Source organism: Aegilops tauschii, chromosome 4 (assembly GCF_002575655.3).
Source record: "Aegilops tauschii subsp. strangulata cultivar AL8/78 chromosome 4, Aet v6.0, whole genome shotgun sequence".
In the NCBI taxonomy this organism is placed as follows: domain Eukaryota; kingdom Viridiplantae; phylum Streptophyta; class Magnoliopsida; order Poales; family Poaceae; genus Aegilops; species Aegilops tauschii.
In genome coordinates this window covers 123,030,364-123,053,438 of record NC_053038.3, presented here as the reverse complement: position 1 = coordinate 123,053,438, position 23,075 = coordinate 123,030,364, and the positions used below count along the sequence as shown (strand labels likewise).

General features: G+C 44.5%; 1 protein-coding gene across 1 annotated transcript; it reads left to right on the top strand.

Annotated features, from left to right (window-relative positions):
* The first annotated feature begins 17,796 nt into the window (after positions 1-17,796).
* Positions 17,797-20,742, top strand: LOC109736461 (serine carboxypeptidase 1). Its single transcript, XM_020295684.4, has 8 exons — positions 17,797-18,235; positions 18,387-18,494; positions 18,588-18,862; positions 18,945-19,193; positions 19,297-19,415; positions 19,975-20,070; positions 20,174-20,279; positions 20,421-20,742. The coding sequence occupies exons 1-8, from the start codon at positions 17,797-17,799 to the stop codon at positions 20,559-20,561; spliced, it is 1,533 nt and encodes a 510-aa protein (XP_020151273.1). The 3' UTR covers positions 20,562-20,742.
* The last annotated feature ends 2,333 nt before the right edge of the window (positions 20,743-23,075 follow it).

The window sequence follows — 23,075 nt, the reverse complement described above, 5'->3', positions numbered from 1 at the left end:
GCCGTAAAGCATGGCACACTGAACTATCGAGTAGTCATCAGCTTTGCTCTGCCAGACGTTCATAACATCTGATGTTGCCCTGCAGCAGGCCTGGCACCCAGCGGTGCTTTCAGGACATAATTCTTCTGTGCAGCAATGAGGATAATCCTCAAGTTACGGACCCAGTCCGTGTAATTGCTACCATCATCTTTCAACTTTGCTTTCTCAAGGAACGCATTAAAATTCAACGGAACAACAGCACGGGCCATCTATCTACAATCAACATAGACAAGCAAGATACTATCAGGTACTAAGTTCATGATAAATTCAAGGTCAATTAATCATATTACTTAAGAACTCCCACTTAGATAGACATCCCTCTAATCCTCTAAGTGATCACGTGATCCATATCAACTAAACCATGTCCGATCATCACGTGAGATGGAGTAGTTTCAACGGTGAACATCACTATGTTGATCATATCTACTATATGATTCATGCTCGACCTTTCGGTCTCCGTGTTCCGAGGCCATATCTGTTATATGCTAGGCTCGTCAAGTTTAACCTGAGTATTCCGCGTGTGCAACTGTTTTGCACCCGTTGTATTTGAACGTAGAGCCTATCACACCCGATCATCACGTGGTGTCTCAGCACGAAGAACTTTCGCAACGGTGCATACTCAGGGAGAACACTTATACTTTGATAATTTAGTGAGGGATCATCTTATAATGCTACCGCCAATCAAAGCAAGATAAGATGCATAAAAAGATAAACATCACATGCAATCAATATAAGTGATATGATATGGCCATCATCATCTTGTGCTTGTGATCTCCATCTCCGAAGCACCGTCATGATCATCATCGTCACCGGCATCGTAGCATCGTTGTCGTCTCGCCAATCTTATGCTTCTACGACTATCGCTACCGCTTAGTGATAAAGTAAAGCATTACAGGGCGATTGCATTGCATACAATAAAGCGACAACCATATGGCTCCTGCCAGTTGCCGATAACTCGGTTACAAAACATGATCATCTCATACAATAAAATTTAGCATCATGCCTTGACCATATCACATCACAACATGCCCTGCAAAAACAAGTTAGACGTCATCTACTTTGTTGTTGCAAGTTTTACGTGGCTGCTACGGGCTTAGCAAGAACCGTTCTTACCTACGCATCAAAACCACAACGATAGTTTGTCAAGTTGGTGCTGTTTTAACCTTCGCAAGGACCGGGCGTAGCCACAATCGGTTCAACTAAAGTTGGAGAAACTGACACCCGCCAGCCACCTCTGTGCAAAGCACGTCGGAAGAACCAGTCTCGCGTAAGCGTACGCGTAATGTCGGTCCGGGCCGCTTCATCCAACAATACCGCCGAACCAAAGTATGACATGCTGGTAAGCAGTATGACTTATATCGCACACAACTCACTTGTGTTCTACTCGTGCATATGACATCTACGCATAAAACCAGGCTCGGATGCCACTGTTGGGGAACGTAGTAATTTCAAAAAAAATCCTACGCACACGCAAGATCATGGTGATGCATAGCAACGAGAGGGGAGAGTGTAGTCCACGTACCCTCGTAGACCGAAAGCGGAAGCGTTAACACAACGCGGTTGATGTAGTCGTACGTCTTCACGATCCGACCAATCAAGTACCGAACGTACGACACCTCCGAGTTCAGCACACGTTCAGCTCGATGACGTCCCTCGAACTCTGATCCAGCTGAGTGTTGAGGGAGAGTTTCGTCAGCACGACGGCGTGGTGACGATGATGATGTTCTACCGACGCAGGGCTTCGCCTAAGCACCGCTACGATATTATCGAGGTGTAATATGGTGGAGGGGGGCACCGCACACGGCTAAGAGATCAATGATCAATTGTTGTGTCTCTGGGGTGCCCCCTGCCCCCGTATATAAAGGATCAAAGGGGGGAGGTGCGGCCAGCCTTGGGGCGCGCCAGGAGGAGTCCTACTCCCACCGGGAGTAGGACTCCCCCCTTTTTCTAGTTGGATTAGGACTTGGGAGGGGGGAAAGAGGAGAGGGAGAAGAAGGAAGGGGGGCGCCGCCCCCTTCTCCTTGTCCTATTCGGACTAGGGGGGAGGGGCGCGCGGCCCAGCCCTAGCCGCCTCTCCTCTCTTCCACCTAGGCCCACTAAGGCCCATTATGTTGCCGGGGGGTTCCGGTAACCTCCCGGTACTCCGGTAAAATCCCGATTTCACCCGGAACACTTCCAATATCCAAACATAGGCTTCCAATATATCAATCTTTATGTCTCGCCATTTAGAGACTCCTCGTCATGTCCGTGATCACATCCGGGACTCCGAACAACCTTCGGTACATCAAAACATATAAACTCATAATATAACTGTCATCAAAACGTTAAGCGTGCGGACCCTACGGGTTCGAGAACTATGTAGACATGACCGAGACACGTCTCCGGTCAATAACCAATAGCGGAACCTGGATGCTCATATTGGCTCCCACATATTCTACGAAGATCTTTATCGGTCAGACCGCATAACAACATACGTTGTTCCCTTTGTCATCGGTATTTTACTTGCTCGAGATTCGATCGTTAGTATCTCAATACCTAGTTCAATCTCGTTACCGGCAAGTCTCTTTACTCGTTCCGTAATACATCATCTCGCAACAAACTCATTAGTTGCAATGCTTGCAAGGCTTAAGTGATGTGCATTACCGAGAGGGCCCAGAGATACCTCTCCGACAATCGGAGTGACAAATCCTAATCTCGAAATACGCCAACCCAACAAGTACCTTCGGAGACACCTGTAGAGCATCTTTATAATCACCCAGTTATGTTGTGACGTTTGGTAGCACACAAAGTGTTCCTCCGGTAAACGGGTGTTGCATAATCTCATAGTCATAGGAACATGTATAAGTCATGAAGAAAGCAATAGCAACATACTAAACGATTGAGTGCTAAGCTAACGAAATGGGTCAAGTCAATCACATCATTCTCCTAATGATGTGATCTCGTTAATCAAATGACAACTCATGTCTATGGTTAGGAAACATAACCATCTTTTATTAACAAGCTAGTCAAGTAGAGGCATACTAGTGACACTCTGTTTGTCTATGTATTCACACATGTATTATGTTTCCGGTTAATACAATTCTAGCATGAATAATAAACATTTATCATGATATAAGGAAATAAATAATAACTTTATTATTGCCTCTAGGGCATATTTCCTTCAGAACAACTCAGGTGGCATTGTTTCTACTGATCACGTGGAAGCCCTTGATCTTTGACATGTCTGTCCTGGCTTACGCAGTATCCTTCTTTTTGCCCAACGGGCTGCACTGTTAAAAAAATAGACTATTTGAAGATATAGTCAATAGGTTGGCTTGGAATTTTTCCTCCCATCGCAATTTTGTTACGGCAAGTCCACAAGGCTCAGGTTAAAGCCACAAAAGCACGCTAGGCTAGGCTACAATGTTGCCCGTGAGTACTAGCTAGTAACAATAGAATGTCGTTATCTGAAGCACTGTCGAACGCAACTCTGTAAGAATCTAGCTGGAGCACAATGGAAGATGTGGTGGCCTCTTCAAGATCATCACACAGGGCGCACACGTTGTTCCCAAGGGTGTGGCACTTTTGAAGGTTGATAACGGTGAGGCGACGGTCTCTGACATCCTACTAGAGGAAGGCCCAAATCTTGAGAGGAACTGTAGTAGCCCACAATGCTTTAGCAAGCAGATTCGAGACCTGGGAAATAGTTTCATGTAGTCGATTTGACTGAGAAGTTACCCAAAGCTTCAAGATTCCAAGTAATGATGTCCCTGTTGTTAGACAACTGACAGGGCCCCAAATCCCAAAGAAGCGTCTCCCGCGATGATCTCTCTGTGGAGGCAAGATTTCATTTGAAAGTAATGTTGGGGTTACCATTTAGGAACACATTTTGAACCATGATGTTGGGATCTGAGCCAATGAGAAAAGAGATCTTCGTATTTGGAAAACAGGTGAAGGTTAAGTGCCCACTCACTTGGATAACCAAAATTTGGTGTTGGCGCCGTTACCCACTTCAAATTTAGCACCCACAAGGAAAATGTATAGGAATATTTGGATTCCTTTCCATAATTGAGAACCGCTCTTTTTCGCTGCACAGACAAATGAGTTGGGGAAATACTTCGCCTTGAGGATCTGAGTCCATAGACTATCTTTGTTTTTCAAAGTCTTCCATATCCATTTCTTAAGCAATGATAGGTTCATCTTCTTCTAATTTGTAATCCTCAAGCCGCCCTTGCATTTAGGTTTACATAAGTCTACCATTTGACCATGCGATACTTCTGTTTGGAGGCGTCTCGCTTCCCAAAATAAGTGCACAAGAACTTTGGCAAGCTGACGGTGGGTCCTATCTCCCAACAGAAATAGCCCCATGGAGAAAGAGGGATTAGCTTATACATAAGCATTGGCAAGCGTAAGTCTCGCCCAGAGGACATAATCTTGCCTTGCCAGGGTTTGCCAGACTTGATAACTTACATACAGTTGGGTCCTAGTCAGAGCTGATGAGATATTTGTCGGAGGCTGGGAGGCCCGGGTATGTGATAGGGGAGTAGATGAGCCAACAATTGAGCAAGATCGTGACCCAAACGACATCAGCGTGTTGCACTGCCAGGGTTACAACCTCACTCTTGGATTAGTTAATCTTCATACCCAACAGTAAAGCCTCCTCAGCTTGGTAAATATGTCAAACACCCTATTTCAGCCTATAACATGCCTATGTGATGTTTTGCATGTTAGAATGGTCAAAGTGGCTTCTAAATGGTGAAAAAAGAGCTGCACATTATCACGCTAACTATTTTTTAACAGGGAGAAAATAATTATGGCTAAAAGTCTAGCAAGAATAAGCATTTTGTTCTATTAAACTGTCACATTTGTGTGATTGATCCATGTCGAATTGTTACTGCTAAGACGACACAAAAATAATCACTAAACAGAAGAAATACCCTTTCTACCTTTAGTTCACTTAAGCCAGAAGTAGCAATACCTTTTCTACCTTCACTTCTGCAACCGCATGATAAAAAATTATCACTCTGACTGAATGATTACAAAAACAATTTTCAGAAATAGTTGCCACAACTTGCATCATCTAGTTACTGCAACCGATAAAAAGCACAACTTATCTTCAGATACATCAAATCACAAATCTTGAAAACGTAAATGGAAAATTTGTATGATAAATGCTAATATGTAGATGTATATTTAAGACAATGACCCTCATGTAAACACATGGACCAAATGGCAATCCATGTATTGTTGGAGGGGCCCAACCAGCACCTTATGTTTACACACCTTATGTTTGCAAAAGTGAAACAACACCAAGCATAGCTTCAAGGCTTTGCAAGTTTCAGCATTGTTCATCTGACCGTACTACAACCCATAAAGCAACAACCATAAGATAATGACATGTTGTCACAACATTCACAGTTCATACTATGCCAACCAGAAATAGATGAGATCAAAGAAAGGTCAAAGCTAGTCATGAACAACAAGTACATGATTAGTCTCAACTTTCCCAGGATATGCCCATTTGTCGGCACTACAATACAGTTAATTCCATGAACAATTAAAAAACAGAAACATTCATTGTACGAGCCGTGACCCTCCAGATGCAAGCGGTGTTCGTCCTCAGCATGAATTCTAGTGGGACAGTTGTCAAGTACTTGGTGAAGTCTGGGGGCATCGGCAAGCACTCCAACTTATGGGTGCAAGGATGATCTTGTAGTAGTGACTTGGGTCGGCGTCCTCATGGAAATGGTCGTGGTTCTTACGCCTCTTCGAGGCGCTGCCGAGATCCACCCCTATCTTCCCCTTCTTGTCGGACAGAACCTCTTTGCTCTTCGTGGAGTTTCCCAAAGCAGCATTGCCGAGGACGAGATTGTTGTTCTGCAATGAACATATGAAAAAGAGTCAATGGAGGTGCCTTGATCTATGCTCAAAATGTACCACTCTAAGATCATGCATGCATAATTAGTCCTATCAATTTATGGATGCGCATTTACACTACTCCACCGATAGCATATAGCAAGCATATTTGTAGTAATCGTACAAAGCACATAGCATCGTACTAATGGCCATTCCTAGTAATTATGCAAACCTAGTAATGTCCTACATGTTCTATCGATACCATATACGAATTCCTACCAATCTTACAAAGCATGAACACGACACTAAGCTAGCAATGTAAGCACATAGCAAGAACAGATCATAAGCACGTAGCATGGATCAACCTGATTTAAAGCAAAATCGAATCGATTGCATTCAAACCAAATAGGATCGAATCGGATCGAAGCAAAAAAAACTAATCCAATACGCTTTGTTCGGTCCCAAATCAGAGCCTGCAACTATAGTTGATGCCTAAATCGAAGGCTACAACTACAATCGATGCCCAAACCGAAGCCTACAGCTACAAGCATGTCAAATCCGTAGAGGGCTTACTGCCATTGCTGGAAGTGTGGAGGAGGGTTGATGAAGCTATCGATGCTCCCCATCCAGATCTGGCCTCCAATGCTCAACGCCGGTGCTACCTGTCCAGATCTTGTGGTCTGTGGCACTGGTGAGAGAGTGGGGAGAGGGGAGAGTGGGCGCTGAGAGAAGAGAAGGGGATTTATGGCGCCGCTTCAGAAAACAACGTGGTATCTCCCGTGTGTCCCCGAGCGTGCAGTCGCCTCCACCCACGTGCGCTGGCTTGCATCGCTCGGTCCTGACTCGCTGGAAACAACTTATTGGAGTGTTCCTCCAGAGCCAGGCCCAGGGGTACTTTAAGTTCCGGGCGGGCCAAGATTTCCATGCAGACCGGGCATCCAAACGGCCCAAATTGCATCTAGCAAGCCTGTTCGAGGTATATGCAAGCTACCAAACACCTTCATACTGAACCAAAGTCGTGGACGAGCGAAGCAAGGAAAAGCCGACATGGTTATAAAAGATGAATAAAATGACTACAATTTTGGGTATTCACTTAACTTTCCGTGATGCCACACAACAAGCAACCCGCACTGCCGAGACCACCGGCTAGCCGACCGGAGAAGGGGAAGATCCAAGGATCAACCCCGACGACATGAAGGTAGGTGACAGGGACCGAAGGTGCGTGTGAAGGATGACCCAAACAGCAATTCTCGGCCAGCTCGAAGCGTACAAGGTGACAGTGGAGAGCAGGCACCAGAGGCAGGACGGCCGGATCTGGCCGAGAACGACCCGAAACACATGAAATTGTAACAGACTGAAACATGTAAGAAAGGTCCAAATATGACTTTGCAGGCTGTAGTCGCCTATTCCTACCAATATCTTTAAACTAAAGCAAATCTGCTTATTCCAAATTGTGCTACTTTTGTACAAAATGTGCATCCGATTAGGATGCTAAGATCTTTCTAAGTTCCGCATTAATGCAAAAGAGTGTGAATATTCATTTCTGAGTCTAGACTCATCTGCACCCGGTTAAGAAAGAATTCACAAAAAATACAATTTAAAAAAAAAATCCTTTTTTACATGATAGATAATTTGGTCCGTGAGATGCATCCCAAATTTCAGATCATTTGGACATATGAGTAGCTCTCAACAAAAACGACAAATTGGGTCAGAACAATACATGAACAGTAAAGTTTTTTACAGACCCAAAATTTGTTTTTTTTGTCGAAAGCTATTCAAATGTCCAAATGTCGTGGAATTTAGGGCGCACCTCAGGCACCAAATTATCTACCATGCAAAAAATATTTAGAATTTTTCTACTATTTGTTTTAAAAAAAATCTTCATCGCAGGTGCACATGAGTCTACACACCGAATCGCTGCTCTCAAAAGAGTGGTACTTCTAAAAATTGGGGAACAACAGGAACATACAACAGTTCACCATGTGTAATTGCAAAATATTCAGTTGGATGAAATGCAAAATTATCTCATAAAAACAAGTTGAAAAGTAAGCTCTCTTTGCAGAATGTACAATTATCTCCCTAAACCACCGTGCTGAACATTTGTTGACTAGATTTACATACTTCGTTGTGTATGAAGGCCCTCCCTAGCTGTTGTGCCTTTCAATTGACCACAAGACGACAATTGTCTGACGTTCTCTGCCCATCGCCATCTCAATTATTCGCCCAGGCCATCCAACACTAGAAGGCGCCTTATTTTGCGCAACAAGCGTAGGATTGTTCCTGCCCAATTTGCATCCCACAGAAGTCAAACAAACATACACGGATGCTGAAATGCCCCACTGAGAATTGGATAATCCTTTTTTGCATGACCACCGTTCATGATCGTGAAAGCTTTCTGTACCAAGTAAAACTTGACTTGAGCATAAGAGTTGTTCTTTATTCAAAATGCTAATAAAATGATTTTGCAAGGAACCAGAGCACCAGCAGAAAGAAATATTCTTTGCTCCCTTTGTAGTCCTTGTGGCATGCACATCTTCCTTGCTCTCACTAGCTTCTTTGTCAGTATGAGTTGTCTTTGGGGAAATTCTTCATATATGTACACTAGTAAAAGGTGGGATTCTCTGCCAAAGTTTATGCTTCCTGCCCAAGAACTCGTCTTTCAACTCTAGCCCCAAAGTGGCATCCCTGAGTGCATAACGACCTCTCTAGAAAAACAAAACAAAAAGAAGGGAAAAAGAGATGAAACACACTAACAAAATGGTACTCCCTCCGTAAAGAAACATAGAGCATTTAGATCACTACTTTATATTTCTTTACGGAGGTAGTATGATACCCCAATTCAAAGACAACAATTGAAAGAAAATTAAAAAATATTTGGAAAGAAAAAGTAACCATATGACCAAGCAGGTTTTTTCTTATATTACCTAAAAGAGTGTATTTCCCCAAAAGAAATATCTCAGGCCAGACAGGGCTGTTGTGAACAGCCAATGTTATCAGTAACCATCGGTGAAAGTATTGTGCTATACTCACTGCTTAAGTTTAGCATCTACTTTATCACGGAAAAGTTCCAGACTGAAAGGGTAACTTGCTTGAAAGTCATACCTAAAGAACTAAATGGAATATGCCCACATAATTCCATGGTGTATCCATTAGTCATGTCAAACTGAAAACAGTAGTTCTTAAGAAACATGCATGCAAAGGAATCGACATTCCAGTTCATGGTAACATAATTCATAAGGTGCCAGTTCATCACTAGTCGTCCAGTCACTCTTACTCTCCAGATTCCGTCAATCTACTAATTATGTCGAAGAGAGTTGCCCAGTTAATTAAAAAAAGAAGCACAAAGCAGATTACAACCCTCTACCCAGGACACCACCGACAGACATGGCCACACTTGCACAAACTCAACAAGCACTGTTGGGCAACTCCGACTTCACCATAGGCGACCACAAAAGCTGCACAAATCAGCACGAAAAAGCCACAACCAACACGCCAGCGAGAAGACAACTCTGATTTCGAGGGCGAGCCTCACAGGAGAAATGCACGAGGCCTGCGCTGACCAGATCAGCTGCAACTGGACCACCCTTCATGTGTCATCGTCACCACTTGGTCCACCTCATGACAGGGAAGTTCCGAGTTCACGGTAACAACGTGAAACAGAGCATATAGAAGTAGAACCCACAGACAAGCAAGCTGACTACCTAGCCATGCCGCGACGCAACGCTGCTCGCCATCGTCATCGTTGGCAAACCAAACCCAGCGCAAACGGATTTCAAACCAGTGAACTCGTAATCCGCACTAAGGAAAGTGACCGGTAAGCCTTGCCACACATAAATATGATATGCAATACATGTTGGAATAATAGGCAAGTTCATGATTAATTCCAGTAAATAATTCATGACTAGAAGAGATACTAGCATGCAATAATCTAGCAAACTCGAAGAACAGAAAGACATGCATAACAGCAGCAAACACGTAACAATAGCTGTAGAAACAGACATAAACAGAGGATGTTGGACGTACTGATCGTTAGCTATTATGGGTGCGACAGTGTTGATGACGATGTTGGCGACGATCTGCTGCTGACGGCGATGAATACGACGATGAGTAGCACCGCCCGACTTGGACGGAAGACGACCCGTGATGACGAATTTGAGCAGTCGCGCACAGCGCTTCCCAAAAACCTAATTCGTCCTCTCCCGGTGCAGGATCGCAAAGACGAACGGTTCCGGAGACCTGCTCTCCCACGCGCCGATGCACGCCGGCGTTTGGGATGGAGTAGACTACGATGGCGGCGCAAGTTGTGAGATGAGGCAAAACCCTAGGTGTTTTTCGGTGTGTCTCTGGCCGCAGCCGGTAGCTGTATATATATTAGGACCAGAGGCGGTATTGTGTCGCGACCACAATCCCAAACCGACTCGGTTTCTAATTCGTATACTTACCGGACAAGAAATCAAAAACTTGTCTGCCAAGACATAAAAATAAAACGGCAAAAGGAAGCTGCGCTCCTGCAAGGAGACGGACCGGATTTCGGCGGACCATTCACGCGCATGTCGCATGTACGCCTCGCCTCGCCTCGCCTCGCCACAACTATGGCACTTAGAAGCTTTGGCAACTGTGAAGTTCGGAATTAAACTCATGCTGGATAGCCGAGACATTAAACCAAAATTAATATGACATAAACGAGAGTGCCAAATACTCGCATCATCATTAACATTAGCACAAATTTGGTTTATTGACTTATTGCAAAAATCTGAAAGAGAAAAGCGGAACAAGCCTCCGCACTCATAGCCTTTTCCTATAAATTGTCCAAATCTTGACACGATTACTTTATTGGACTCTAAAACTACCTTAAATCCATCTCGACATAGAAGGGAGCCGCTAACTAGATTCTTGTTCATAGTAGGGACATGCTGCACGTTCCTTAGTTGCATGATCTTTCCCGAAGTAAACTTCAGATCCACCGTGCCAATGCCACGAACAGAAGCATGTGACCCATTCCCCATTAGGACGGAAGAATCCCTTGCGACCTGATAAAAAGTAAATAGGGAGATGTCAGCACACACATGAACGTTAGCACCCGAATCAATCCACCACGAAGATGATTGAAATACTGAAAGCACAATAGGTAAATTACCATACCCATCAGTATTGCTAGCGGTCACCATGTTGACAGTCTTGGAGCTTGTTTTCCCTTTGCGGTCTGCACGTTCAGGGCATTCCTTGAAAAAGTGTCCAGGCTTCCCACAGGCGTAGCACTCTAGCTCAGCCTTGTTGAACTTCTTCTTCTTGAAGGTAGTAGTCTTGGTAGGCTTGTTGAAAACAGGTTTGTTCTTCCCTTTGTTCTTGTTCTGTGGGTACCTCTGCACCATGTTAGCAGTAGGCTGAACCTCACCTCCTTTTTCAGTGGTATCTTTAGCCCGAGCTTTTTCTTCAACATCAAGAGATGCAATCAGATTTTCAACTGATATCTCCTGTCTCTTATGCTTCAGAGTTGTGGCGAAATTCCTCCATGAAGGAGGCAATTTTGCAATCATGCACCCAGCCACGAATTTGTCGGGTAGAACACATTTAAGGAGTTCAAGTTCCTTCACAATGCACTGTATCTCATGAGCTTGTTCAACCACAGAACGGTTATTCACCATCTTGTAGTCATGAAAACTCTCCATGATGTACAGTTCACTGCCTGCATCTGTTGCACCGAATTTTGCATTCAGTGCATCCCACAGAATTTTTCCGTCGTTTATGTGCATGTATACATCACACAGACGGTCAGCAAGAACACTCAGAATGCATCCCACAAACATAGTATTGGCTTCCTGGAATTTTCTCCGATCTTCGTCGGTCATTCCCTCTGGAGCACCAACACTAGCGTGGAAAACTTTCAGAGCAGTAAGGCAGAGCATGGTCTTCACCTGCCACCTCTTAAAGTGCACACCGGTAAACTTATCCGGCCTCAGTGCATCAGCGAATCCAGCCATAGTTAACTCAGGAAATTGCCTAGAATTAGGTTTTTGGATTGTTGGAATATTAGGCAAGTTCATGATTAATTCCAGTAAATAATTCATGACTAGAAGAGATCCTAGCATGCAATAATCTAGCAAACTAGAAGAACAGCAAGACATGCATAACAGCAGCAAACACGTAACAATAGCTGTAGAAACAGATATGAACAGAGGATGTTGGACGTACTGATCGTTAGCTATTATGGGTGCGACAGTGTTGATGACGATGTTGGCGACGATCTGCTGCTGACGGCGATGAATACGACGATGAGTAGCACCGCCCGACTTGGACGGAAGACGACCCGTGATGACGAATTTGAGCAGTCGCGCACAGCGCTTCCCAAAAACCTAATTCGTCCTCTCCCGGTGCAGGATCGCAAAGACGAACGGTTCTGGAGACCTGCTCTCCCACGCGCCGATGCACGCCGGCGTTTGGGATGGAGTAGACTACGATGGCGGCGCAAGTTGTGAGATGAGGCAAAACCCTAGGTGTTTTTCGGTGTGTCTCTGGCCGCAGCCGGTAGCTGTATATATATTAGGACCAGAGGCGGTATTGTGTCGCGACCACAATCCCAAACCGACTCGGTTTCTACTTCGTATACTTTCCGGACAAGAAATCAAAAACTTGTCTGCCAAGACATAAAAATAAAACGGCAAAAGGAAGCTGCGCTCTGGAAGGAGACGGACCGGATTTCGGCGGACCATTCACGCGCATGTCGCATGTACGCCTCGCCTGGCCTCGCCACGCCACGCCACGGCCCGGCCCGGCCAGGCCAGGCCAGGCGAGGCGAGCGAGCGCGCGCGTGTGGTTTTCCCTTTCTCTTCTCACACACCACTTAGAGTGGTGGAGAGAACCCACTATATAAAGAGGTCCAACTCTTCTTTAACTTCCAAGGTGGGACTAAACTTAGCACCACCACTTGCCATTTTACACATGGGCTTTGAGATTTCAGAAATTGCTATGGGCCTAGCCCATTAATTCTAACAATCCCCCACCAGATCTCAAATACCCATTTAGAGATTTGCCTTCTCTCACCACTTGTTTAATATACCAGTGTTTCAGCAGAGACTGTTAAGTTGAATTTCTGCCTAGAACTTTAAGCTACATCCATTCACAACTTGACAATGGACTATGCCTTGAATTGCTAGTTTTGTGTGAACAGGTTTCACTCAAAGTCTTAACCAGTACCTGACCGCCAGTAGGCTACCCCGCGGTTTGGAGCTTATACGTCATACTCCCTGGTCTCTTCGTGGGATTGCGTTAATGTAATCCCACTCTCATCCTTAATAAGTTTGATGTTTAGAATTACATCGGCTTCTCCCAGATCTTTCATGTCAAAACTTTTTGATAGAAAAGACTTGACCTCATTAATTGCATTAATGTTTGTACCAAAGATCAGTATCTCGTCCACATACAAACATAATATGACACTATTGCCCCCACCATGGCGATAGTAAACACACCTATCAGCCTCGTTAATGACAAATCCTGCAGAAGTCAGAATTCTTTCAAACTTCTCATGCCATTGCTTAGGTGCCTGTTTCAGACCATACAAAGATTTTAACAACTTGCACACCTTTCTCTCTTCACCCTTTACCACAAACCCGTCAGGCTGATCCATATAGATCTCCTCTTCCAACTCTCCATTGAGAAAAGCTGTCTTTACATCCATTTGATGAATGATAAGACCATAAGAGGCAGCCAAGGAAAGTAACACTCGAATGGTGGTCATTCTAGCAACGGGTGAATAGGTGTCAAAGTAATCTTCGCCTTCTTTCTGAGTGTAGCCCTTGGCCACTAGCCGCGCCTTGTACTTATCAATAGTACCATCAGGCTTTAGCTTCTTTTTGAACACCCACTTACAGCCCACAGGTTTACAACCATATGGTCTATCAGTTAGTTCCCAAGTTCCATTAGAAAGAATTGAGTCCATCTCATTATGAACAGCTTCTTTCCAATCATCTACATCCGGAGATGCATATGCTTCTGCAATCGTCTTGGGTGTGTCGTCCACAAGGTATACAATGAAATCATCACCAAAGGATTTTGCAATCCTTTGTCTCTTGTTCCTTCTAGGAACTTCATTGTTATCCTTCTCAAGGACTTCCTCATGTGATTGTTCGAAATATTCATCAGTTGTACTAGATTCAGGAATTATCTCAGAAAAAAATCTAGCAATGCTATGCATATCTTTCATAGGAAATATGTTCTCAAAAAATGTTGCATCACGAGATTCCATTATAGTATCAACATGCATATCAGGTACTTCAGATTTTACCACTAAAAACCTATAAGCAATGCTCCGTTGAGCATACCATAGAAAGACACAATCCACTGTCTTTGGTCCAAGTTTGCGTTTCTTAGGAATAGGAATATTGACCTTTGCCAAACATCCCCAAGTGCGCAAATAAGAAAGTGATGGTTTTCTCCCAACCCACTCCTCATAAGGGGTTTTCTCTTTATTATTGTTGGGAACTCTATTCAGGACATGACATGAAGTCAATAGAGCCTCCCCCCACCATGCCTTAGATAAACCAGCAGTGTCTAACATGGCATTCACCAAGTCAGTCAATGTGCGGTTTTTCCTCTCGGCCACTCCATTTGATTGAGGTGAATAGGGAGGCGTCCTCTCATGAATAATACCATGTTCCTCACAAAATTCATCAAAAACTTTTGGAAAATACTCTCCACCACGATCGGACCTAAGACGCTTGATCTTTCTCTCTAGTTGATTTTCAACTTCAGCTTTATAGATTTTAAAGTAGTCTAATGCTTCATCTTTAGTTTGCAACAAATAAACATAGCAAAATCTAGTCGCATCATCAATCAAAGTCATGAAATATCTCTTTCCACCTTTTGTCAACACACCATTCATCTCACAAAGATCAGAATGTATGAGTTCTAGAGGTGCCAAGTTTCTCTCCTCGGCAGCCTTATGAGGCTTTCGAGGTTGCCTAGATTGCACACAACTATGGCACTTAGAACCTTTGGCAACTGTGAAGTTCGGAATTAAACTCATGCTGGATAGCCGAGACATTAAACCAAAATTAATATGACATAAACGAGAGTGCCAAATACTCGCATCATCATTAACATTAGCACAAATTTGGTTTATTGACTTATTGCAAAAATCTGAAAGAGAAAAGCGGAACAAGCCTCCGCACTCATAGCCTTTTCCTATAAATTGTCCAAATCTTGACACGATTACTTTATTGGACTCTAAAACTACCTTAAATCCATCTCGACATAGAAGGGAGCCGCTAACTAGATTCTTGTTCATAGTAGGGACATGCTGCACGTTCCTTAGTTGCACGATCTTTCCCGAAGTAAACTTCAGATCCACCGTGCCAATGCCACGAACAGAAGCATGTGACCCATTCCCCATTAGGACGGAAGAATCCCTTGCGACCTGATAAGAAGTAAACAGGGAGATGTCAGCACATACATGAACGTTAGCACCCGAATCAATCCACCACGAAGATGATTGAAATACTGAAAGCACAATAGGTAAATTACCATACCCATCAGTATTGCTAGCGGTCACCATGTTGACAGTCTTGGAGCTTGTTTTCCCTCTGCGGTCTGCACGTTCAGGGCATTCCTTGGAAAAGTGTCCAGGCTTCCCACAGGCGTAGCACTCTAGCTCAGCCTTGTTGAACTTCTTCTTCTTGAAGATAGTAGTCTTGGTAGGCTTGTTGAAAACATGTTTGTTCTTCCCTTTGTTCTTGTTCTGTGGGTACCTCTGCACCATGTTAGCAGTAGGCTGAACCTCACCTCCTTTTTCAGTGGTATCTTTAGCCCGAGCTTTTTCTTCAACATCAAGAGATGCAATCAGATTTTCAACTGATATCTCCTGTCTCTTATGCTTCAGAGTTGTGGCGAAATTCCTCCATGAAGGAGGCAATTTTGCAATCATGCACCCAGCCACGAATTTGTCGGGTAGAACACATTTAAGGAGTTCATGTTCCTTCACAATGCACTGTATCTCATGAGCTTGTTCAACCACAGAACGGTTATTCACCATCTTGTAGTCATGAAAACTCTCCATGATGTACAGTTCACTGCCTGCATCTGTTGCACCGAATTTTGCATTCAGTGCATCCCACAGAATTTTTCCGTCGTTTATGTGCATGTACACATTACACAGACGGTCAGCAAGAACACTCAGAATGCATCCCACAAACATAGTATTGGCTTCCTGGAATTTTCTCCGATCTTCGTCGGTCATTCCCTCTGGAGCACCAACACTAGCGTGGAAAACTTTCAGAGCAGTAAGCCAGAGCGTGGTCTTCACCTGCCACCTCTTAAAGTGCACACCGGTAAACTTATCCGGCCTCAGTGCATCAGCGAATCCAGCCATAGTTAACTCAGGAAATTGCCTAGAATTAGGTTTTTGGATTGTTGGAATATTAGGCAAGTTCATGATTAATTCCAGTAAATAATTCATGACTAGAAGAGATCCTAGCATGCAATAATCTAGCAAACTAGAAGAACAGCAAGACATGCATAACAGCAGCAAACACGTAACAATAGCTGTAGAAACAGACATGAACAGAGGATGTTGGACGTACTGATCGTTAGCTATTATGGGTGCGACAGTGTTGATGATGATGTTGGCGACGATCTGCTGCTGACGGCGATGAATACGACGATGAGTAGCACCGCCCGACTTGGACGGAAGACGACCCGTGATGACGAATTTGAGCAGTCGTGCACAGCGCTTCCCAAAAACCTAATTCGTCCTCTCCCGGTGCAGGATCGCAAAGACGAACGGTTCCGGAGACCTGCTCTCCCACGCGCCGATGCACGCCGGCGTTTGGGATGGAGTAGACTACGATGGCGGCGCAAGTTGTGAGATGAGGCAAAACCCTAGGTGTTTTTCGGTGTGTCTCTGGCCGCAGCCGGTAGCTGTATATATATTAGGACCAGAGGCGGTATTGTGTCGCGACCACAATCCCAAACCGACTCGGTTTCTAATTCGTATACTTACCGGACAAGAAATCAAAAACTTGTCTGCCAAGACATAAAAATAAAACGGCAAAAGGAAGCTGCGCTCCTGCAAGGAGACGGACCGGATTTCGGCGGACCATTCGCCTCGCCTCGAGCGCGTGCGTGTGGTTTTCCCTTTCTCTTCTCACACACCACTTAGAGTGGTGGAGAGAACCCACTATATAAAGAGGTCCAACTCTTTTTCAACTTCCAAGGTGGGACTAAACTTAGCACCACCACTTGCCATTTTACACATGGGCTTTGCGATTTCAGAAATTGCTATGGGCCTAGCCCATTAATTCTAACAATACAATGTATGTATGACGATGACCAGTTGCACTAAACCAGAATTGGATAAAGGACATGAGAAATTTATGTATTCCAGCTTTATGGGGCAATTATGCAATGAAACAGCCTTCTTTTTAAACTCGATTTTAGTTGGGCCGGAATACACAACCCATCAGAAAAGTAAACTAAAGGTAAAGGTTCCCCGGGAATCTTGAGGATACAGTTGAGTGTACAAGAAGCTTACGACGGTGTATGAGAGATCTCCTTCAGTGAAGGTCAGACGTACTCGTGCTATTGTTGTTAAAAAAAGAGGGTGGCATTGCCACCATGATGTGGACAATGCACTTAATACATATTGTGATAGATGAAACACCCCCAATCTGGCCTGAGCTGGGAATAGGTCCTCCGGGAATCATGCTGATTTTGTTATATCACAGTCGACGAAAAGGAACCATCAGTTTAATTGAACAAGAACACCATTGACAAATGACAACACAAACATAGATGCCATGACAAAGATGGAATATTAAGTGCCTTTGAGTGCCAACTTGGAGGGGGCAAAGGTCAAAGAATCAACAAGATTATGGTTTCCTTGGAGGACTCCCATAATTGTGCTGCAAATAGAATGTCCCGCTATAAATGAAGATTGGCCAATGGCAACACAGCACAGGACCCCGAACACACATGCACACGCTTCCTATCAAGATGAAAAGAGGCCTACTAGTAGTACTTTGGTCCTTGTTCTGCCTCTGTGTGGCAGACACAGCTACCGGCAACAAGCCCAAACACCCTATTGAGTTTGATCAATTGGAAATATCCAGGAAATATGTTCCAGCAAAACAGCATGCATCTGCGAGCAAGAGCCCTTCTAGTTCTTCAGTCCATGGTGGCTCACAAGATTATCAGCGAAAGAGGGATAAGATCATAGCAATGCCAGGCCAGATGGAGGAAGCGGAATTCACACAATATGCAGGATATGTCACGGTGGATGCAAATGCTGGAAGGGCTTTGTTCTACTATTTTGCTGAGGCTCCTCAAGATCCTTCCAACAAACCACTAGTCCTATGGATGAATGGAGGTATGTTATATGTGCTCTGCTTATCCATAAACTTGCAGTATAATTTAACCATAAAACTATGTGAGTGAGACCAGCAACGATGCAGATGTGCACTTGAGATTGAATCCTGTTACAAACCTTCTTTGAGGACTATTGCTAATGAGGTTTGCAGGCCCTGGTTGTTCATCCTTTGGAGCTGGAGCCATGCTAGAACTTGGACCCTTCTCTGTCCATAGTGATAACAAGACACTGTACAAGAAAAAACATGCATGGAACACAGGTAAATTCATTCCAGCCTGCCCATATTTAATTGTTAACAAAGAGGTCGCATTTATACCCAGATGAATTTACCAGTCTTCATCCACAAATGCAGTAGCAAATATGCTGTTTGTTGAGATCCCAGCCGGTGTTGGGTACTCATACTCCAACACGACATCAGACTATCACAACACTGGTGACAAAAGAAGCACAGATGATGCGTACACCTTCCTTGTCAATTGGCTGGAGAGATTTCCCAAGTACCGAGACCGTGATTTCTTCATAACCGGCGAGAGTTATGCTGGCCACTATGTACCAGAGCTAGCTAATTTGATTATTTCTAACAACAGAGCCAGAGGCGCGACTAATGTCAAGCTTAAAGGTGTTGCTGTAAGTGTTTAACAATAACTGTTTTGAAACTTCTAATGCCAGTAAGATTCTAATCAATGATACCACTCTGAAATTTGGTCAGATCGGCAACGCAGACTTGCAATACAATTTGACTCTAAGAGCGACGTTTGACTACTTCTGGATGCATGCTATGATTTCTGGAAAAACCTACAGAACTGTACAGGCCAACTGTGGCTTCAACGGGACATATACTAAAGATTGTGATAATGCCATGAACTTGGCCATAAAGGAGAAGGGTAATGTTGATGACTACAACATCTATGCACCAATATGCCGTGATGCCTCCAGTCCTCTCAGATCAAGTGACCCGGTATACACAATTAAACACATTAATCCACATATTTGTCAAATCCCGTTTCTTACATATATGCCTCTTGGGATACTGAATTTGTGGCTGACCAATGTAATGTAAGGTGGTGTTCGGTGATCCATGCACAAATCACTATGTCTCATCTTATCTAAATCGTCCTGAGGTCCAAAGAGCCCTACACGCAAACACAACAGGGTTGAACTACCCATGGACGGATTGCAGGTATAAAGATTGGAATACCCAAGTAGGTTTCAAATTTTTGCAGCCAATTTTAGGCACAATTATTTCCCAGCAATAATTCCATTCTTTTGTTTTCTTAGGGCTATCTGAAAAGGTAATCCATACATTTAAGTACAAATTACAAATTATTTATATGACTGACCCTAAGAACTTCATCACTAGAGAAGTACTTGTAAGCCTCCCATCACTCACTTCCGATTTGCTTTACTGCCAAAAAGGTACCTATAATCTATATAAGCCAGCCATCAAAGATTAAGACTCTGTGAACCACAGACCACGGTAGGTATTAAAAAGTGGACAATAAAGAGGGCATAATGGCATAAGATTCTTCACCCTATACAGACTATACTTTTGCTTGTGCAGGGGCATCAATCTGAAATTATGCATAAACCTTTTTTACTGCTGGGAATTTTCTCAGTCTTCGGTATCAAGCAACCTCGTACTAAAGGAATATCAAGGAAAATTCGATAACTGGAAAGCAATCAACTTGTATTAGACTTAGAATATGTTCCTAATCGATTTCAATGTCTCACTCAAGCAGTCAACTTGTATTCGATAACTGGAAAGATTCACCGGAGACCGTGCTGCCATCGATCAGGAAACTCATTTCAAGTGGCACAAGGGTATGGCTGTACAGGTACTCCTATATATATAGCCCCGGGATTCTGGTTCTCAAGTACCGAAGCAATCAATTGTTAATGTCTTATTAATCCCTGATCAACTGCACCCTTGTGTACCAGTGGTGATATGGATGCAGTATGTTCTGTGACCTCGACCCAATACGCACTGGACATTCTTGACCTGCCCACAGAAACATCTTGGCGCCCATGGCGCGTCAACAATGAGGTAAAGAATCCACGGCTGATCACCTGACTAACGCTGAACTGAACAGTAGAGAACTTCAGATTACATTATTATTTCCTAATTCCTATAGCTACATGCGAATGAAGCTAAAAATTGTTTACTGGTTCCTTCCTGAAATGGCAGGTTGCCGGCTATGTGGTTGGGTACAAGGGCCTGGTGTTTGCAACAGTCAAAGGAGCGGGGCACATGGTCCCTTACTATCAGCCCCGCAGGGCCCTAGCGCTATTCTCATCCTTCCTAGAAGGAAAGCTTCCGCCACAATGATCTAATTGTTAGGGATAAATTAGCACATATCTATTGTAAAACGTCGCTAGCGAAGTCCGACCCCAAGAAGTCGCATCCCTTCTCTCTCTTTACATGTAAATGTCATCCTTTGGATGCATTCCCGCAGACATGCATATATATCCTTTGTATCACTGAAATCGATGATGCTTGGCCATTCACTTCCTTCCAGTCTCGTTTTACTTTATAATTTTTAGATCATCCGGAAGGCTCAAAAGGCCCTTCCGGTATATATGAAACCACAAATTCCAAACAAAGGTCGAGGATTCGGAAGCTACAGCAAGAACGTCTAGAAAGGCTAAAGTAGCTAGAAGTAGCAGATAACTAGACACATCCAAAGCCTATCACCCAAATTAAAGCATATGAAACCCAGTGCTAGGCGGAAAGACATCTTCTAGTAGTTAGGCAGCTCTCCGTCATATGGCTTGCATTTCCAGCGGCACCACCAATGTCGAGGAAGTCCTGGTCTTCCTCATCGGCGACTGGGTTGGAGAGCCGGCCAGCTCCAGAGGGGAAGCTGGGCTGAGTGGGGAGGTCTTCGGCACCCTGGTTAGCACAGTTGGGGAGAATGGACGCGAAGGAGCAGTACCCACAGGAATATCTAGACAGGGCTCCAGTAATGGAAATGCTTTTAAGCCCTGTACAATGGGAGGTGCTTAGGGGAGGTGCTTAGAGAAATAAACCAGACTTTCCTTAAGCACCGGTGCTTATTTGTACAGGGTAGACGCTTAACTAAGCGTCTCTCCTGTAGAAATAGGCACCGGTGCTTCAGAAAATCTCGGTTTATTTTTCTAAGCACCCCTCTAAGCATCTCCCATTGTACAAGGCCTCTAAACATAGCACCCTCAGTGCCATTGTCTAGCCCCGTTACCCCACAGACAGTAGCGGAGCTTCACACAAATTGCTTGGTGGGCCATGCTAAAGAACACACAAAATATTCAAACTAAATCATTTGCATTACAAACTAAATCTTCTTGTTTGTTACAAGATCAAGTGAGCAGATTAAAAGAAGTTATGCCAAAAAATTTACTACTCCCTTACATTGTACAGAGGATGCGTGGGAGTGTGTGATAATTTGCCAGGCACTACAATTTTGACTGGCCTTGCACATAGCTACATATACTACAATTTGTAATCTGTAAACAACAATTAAGTGAATTGTTTATGCTAGCATATTGGTAACGAGATGAATAGATGATGACCTGAGTGAAATTTAGGGGAAGAAGAACGCGTCAAAAAAATTTAGGGGACCAAAATTGGGAATGATTCAAAGAAATTATATGTGAATATTGCAGTGATTCAGGAGAATTGGAGAGATTGAGGGTACGATAGGATCAAATTCAAGAAGGAGCTCATTTTTGGGTGTTGCCTGAGTTGCCGGTGGTAGCTACGTGTACTTGTGGCCGCGTGGAGTCGTGGGCTGGCCGACTCCGACTCGCCCTGCTGCTGTGTGCGGTGTGCCGGTGGGCCGTCCGGCCGTGGGCGGCGGCTGATGTGTGCCGCAGTCCCCGTGGCCGGTGGGTGGCGCCGCGGGAGGAGCACGCCGCTGCTGATGGACCCAAAAAAAAAAGGAATGCACGCGCCGAGCTATGGGGTTCTTCTCTCATAGCGAAGGGGAGGAGGTAGAAAGAAAGAGATGAGAACACGTTGGGTGGTGAGGAGATGAGCGAAGAGGAAGGCCACGGGAATGAGGGGTGGACAGCGCAGTAGAAACGATAAGATTGACCCTATAGCGATGCATGGGGCCCTAGCATGCATCGTGACATGTCTTGATCCAATCGTGCAGTGCGCGTCCGGCGTAACGCTTCGCCCGGCGGGCCAGCAGCAAACGTTTTTTTTTAATTAGCAGCAAACGTTAAAAAAAAAGGCGTGGCCTCCTCAATTTTTTTTTTGAGAATCCTTAGTTTTTTTCTTGAAACACACCTACCCAGCTTTAGGGAAAAACAAGTCGATATCTAGGCCCAGCACTCACTGCGACTCAGGAATGGATGCAGCCCATGGCCCAGGAGCTCACGCCTCAGTCCGCACACACCACGCAGCAACGCAGCACTCGACGACTCAGCAGTCGCCGCCCCGCTGTCACGCAACCGCCGCCCCGCTGAGTCGTCGAGTGCTGCGTTGCTGCGTGGTGTGTGCGGACTGAGGCGTGAGCTCCTGGGCCATGGGCTGCATCCATTCCTGAGTCGCGGTGAGTGCTGGGCCTAGATATCGACTTGTTTTTCCCTAAAGCTGGGTAGGTGTGTCTCAAGAAAAAAACTGAGGATTCTCAACAAAAAAAACTGAGGAGGCCACGCCTTTTTTTTAAACGTTTGCTGCTAATTAAAAAAAACGTTTGCTGCTGGCCCGCCGGGCGAAGCGTTACGCCGGACGTGCACTGCATGTTGGATCAAGACATGTCACGATGCATGCTAGGGCCCCATGCATCGCTATAGGGTCAATCTTATCGTTTTTACTGCGCTGTCCACCCCTCATTCCTGTGGCCTTCCTCTTCGCTCA